The sequence below is a fragment of the Acinonyx jubatus genome, chromosome E4 (genome assembly GCF_027475565.1).
Source record: "Acinonyx jubatus isolate Ajub_Pintada_27869175 chromosome E4, VMU_Ajub_asm_v1.0, whole genome shotgun sequence".
Taxonomy (NCBI): domain Eukaryota; kingdom Metazoa; phylum Chordata; class Mammalia; order Carnivora; family Felidae; genus Acinonyx; species Acinonyx jubatus.
Genome location: NC_069395.1, coordinates 3514851 through 3518733, shown reverse-complemented (window position 1 = coordinate 3518733; position 3883 = coordinate 3514851). Strand labels below are relative to the sequence as shown.

The window sequence follows — 3883 nt, the reverse complement described above, 5'->3', positions numbered from 1 at the left end:
TATAACCTTTACCTCTTCTCTGTGGGTAGTTTAGCTAATGCCTCAATGAGTATCACCGATGGTCTTTTCTTTCTACATTGGCCTCAGTGCCTTGGTGGTAATTAAGATCCTCTCCTCCACGGGGAGCTAATTACCACGTTGTGCCCGATGCTTGTCCATAATTTCCCCCATTAGCAACTATAGTAATACACTATGAGAGTTTGTTGGCCAAAGAGAAGGTCTTTTCTAATACCCCATAGGGATTAGTCAGTTTCCTCTTAGAAATTCTCGGGGGACTTATTGAAAGCTGGAAGTTTTCCGGGATCCATTTGTTAAAACAAACATCAATGGAATGGCCTCCATGGAGGTTCCTTCTATAATGACTCTAAATTTTCATTCTTAGGTGGAATAAAAATGTAAATTTTACATTTTCATTTCTGACATCTGTAAGAGTTGAAGAGAGATACAAATTAAGGACAATATTGGAATGGAAGAGGTAACATAAGTGTTTCAGACACCTGTTAAACATACGTGTTCCTAGAATACAATGTGAACATGATCAGTATTTGTTCAATAAATAAATAAATAAAATTTGGATTACGGAGAAGAATGTGGTAGGGCCCTGGTGTAGGTAGGTTTTTGTTAAGACATCTCCTTTGGTAGAACTTCCTCCTAATTTCAGATTGCATATTTATTCCCTCTGCCAGTGAGTCCAAACACTTGGGCTGGAAATAGGGCCCATGCTAGAGACTGATGAAAGTGATTCAGAAAGACTAAAAATACAGAGTTGGGAAATTATGTACAGCACTCACAAACCAAACAAGCAAGAGAGGTATCTCCACGTTTGACAATTTAAGATTCAGGCTGGGAGTATTAAATTAACAACGAAAGAGAGTAATAAAACAAAACAAAAATACTTTTAATGCCAGCAAGTACAATTCACAGTGAAATTGTAATACATGTGAATTTATGTCCTCTCCAAAAAACACTGATGCAAACTTCATAAGAAACTATACAATATTTACAAGGACACACACTAATAATGGGTAACTTTCATATACCACTCTATTCAAACAGGTCAGGAAGAAAAATATAGCTAAGAATTTAGAAGGCCTAACCAGCAAATTAGTGAAGTACATCTGAAGAGCATTTATTGTACTTTATGTTCTAATGAAAAAGTACACATGTTCATTTCAAGGCACATGAAGTGAGTAGGTATATTGGCTGTGTATTAAGCCACAATAAAACCTTGAACGAAAAAAAAAAAAAACACCTTGAACGAAGGTCATAAAGTGGTAAGAATACAAACAATATTCCTTAATCCCAGCATAATACACTGTTAATGAAAAACAAAGTTAAAAGACTCTTCCATCTGAGAATTTAAAAATCTATTAAATAATTATTGGTCAAAAGGGAAATACAAAGCAAAAGGAAATAAGGTCCCATAAATAATACCAACTACATACTGTTTACTAGAATACATGGGTTAACTTTAAATGTTTTTTTAACATTTTACTTACTTATTTTTGAGAGAGAGTGAGAGAGACAGAGCACAAGCAAGGGAGGGGCGGGGGTGGGGGTCAGGGGACACAGAATCCAAAGCAGACTTCGGGCTCTGAGCTGTCAGCACAGAGCCCAATGTGGGACTTGAACTCACAGACCACAAGATCATGACCTGAGCTGAAGTCAGATATTTAACCGACTAAGCCACCCAGGCGTCCCTACATGGGTTAAGTTTAAAGCAGTGATAAGAGGAAATTTCACAGCCTAATTATATATAAAAAATAAATCAAAAAATAAAAGTGCATAGAAAGGATCAGAAAGTTAGAAATAAAACAACAATTTACAGGAAAATTCAAAGGAATAATAATACAAATAAAATTTCAAATAACGATATGGGGGGGGGAGAGAAACAACCCTAGAATTCATCCATTTATTTACAATAGACAAAACTTACAAACTACTATATGAACCAGGAAAAAAAAAATTAACCCAAATATACATAGTATAAAATGACACAGAAAATAACCATTTCTAAGATATTTTCAAAAGTCAGAACATTTGTGCACAAACTTTATAATTTTCAAATCCTAGCTGAGATGAATAATTTTGTAAAAAACTGAATTCCGGATGTGATCCGCTCAAAATAAAAATGGTCTTAGAGGTCAATTTTCTTACAAGGAATATTACTATGGCACTTTCCCTCAGAAAAGACACTCTACCTGTATCTTTCACAGAATTTCAACAAACTTTCAAACATGAGGTGATCTCACCTAACATACAATAGCAATTCAATAAATACTTCTTTAAGAAACAGGGAAAATCCCGTTTTAACCTTCAACTTACGTAATGCTAAAAAAATCTTGTGGATATGTCAGTAAAATGCAAAAAACTAAGTGCTTAGAAACAATATATATCACTGAATGAAAAAACTGGAAACTAAGCTTAGAGATAATGAAAGATTCTCAGAGTAACAAGTAACCAAAACTTTGACTGTAAATTGAAAAATTTCCTTGAAACAAAAGCACGATGGAAAATATTAGAGAACCAACAAATGAAAAATTCCTCAAAAATAATTAAAATGTGAATACAAACTTATTACAAGCTGATGGATAAAATGACTAGAACTGTAAAGTATGAAATGATTCTAGGCATCCCATTTATAAAATAAAAGTTGCACAAAAGGCATACAATTCACTGAACAGTTAAAATTTAATTTTAATGAAATCGTTTAGTTAATAGGATATGAAGTATGGCCCATTACCCTTCGAAGGGCTAACTTGAACTCCTGATTTCTCAGACTGTAAATCATTGGATTGAACAGTGGAGTCAGGATGGTGTAGGACACAGATATGAGGGTGTCTTGACTTGAGGAGTAGCTGGACTTGGGCCTTAAGTAGATGAAAGAGGCACAACCATAATGAACAGTTACCACGATGAGATGAGAGGCACAGGTGGAGAAAGCCTTGTACCTGCCGGTGGAGGATGGGATCTTCAGAATGGCGGAAATGATACGAATGTAGGAGATCAGGATAAGTAGCAGGGGAACGACCAAGACAAACACACCAATCATGAATATGACCAACTGGCTGAGGCGTGAGTGGTGCGATGCCACCGCGAGGACAGGGGCGATGTCACAAAAGTAGTGATGGAGCTGGTTGGAGGCGCGGAAGGGCAGATGGAATACCATGGACGTGATAATCTGTGCAATAGTAAAGCCACAGGCACAGGCAGCAGCCACGAGTCCCACACACACCCCGCGTCCCATGAGCTCCGTGTAGCGCAGAGGGTTACAGATGGCCACGTAGCGGTCATACCCCATGGCCGCCAGCAGGAAGGAGTGAGAGCAGCCGAGGAAGAGGAAGGTGAACATCTGGATGGCACAGCCCAGGAAGGAGATAGTCTTCTTCTGGGCCAGGAGGTCAACCAGCATCTTGGGTACGATGACGAAGGTGTAGCAGGTCTCAGAGCAAGAGAGGACAGCGAGGAAGAAGTACATGGGGGTGTGAAGGGCTCTGTCTAGCACGATGGTGGAAACGATGATGGCATTGGTGCCCAGAGTGAACAGGTAGAGGGGCAGGAAGGCAACAAAGAGCAGCCGCTGCAGCCCGGCCAGAGAAGAGAAGCCAAGGAAGACGAACTCTGTCACCAGGGTCCCGTTGCCCCGCTCCATGGACAGCACCTGCAGAAAGGAAAGTCATGGGCAGAGACAGAGGCCAGGATCCGGGAAATGTATGGGAAGCTCAGCACAAAGTCTGCAGGCAGCAAGAACTTCATTCCTCCTCGGAAAGCTCTGCTAAGAAAAGGATTAAGGCGAAATATACAACCAACCAACTGACGGCCAACTAGGAGGCAATCTCTAAGACTAAGACCATGTTATCTCTCTAGTCAAGGATTAAGGAAC

The 3883-nt window shown here is 39.4% G+C and overlaps 1 protein-coding gene across 1 annotated transcript; it reads right to left on the bottom strand.

The window, feature by feature from the left end:
- Window positions 1-2639: 2639 nt before the first annotated feature.
- Window positions 2640-3673, bottom strand: LOC106987137 (olfactory receptor 10K1). Its single transcript, XM_027048656.2, has one exon. It carries the CDS (start codon window positions 3650-3652, stop codon window positions 2711-2713), a length of 942 nt encoding a protein of 313 aa, XP_026904457.1. The 5' UTR covers window positions 3653-3673; the 3' UTR covers window positions 2640-2710.
- Window positions 3674-3883: the final 210 nt, after the last annotated feature.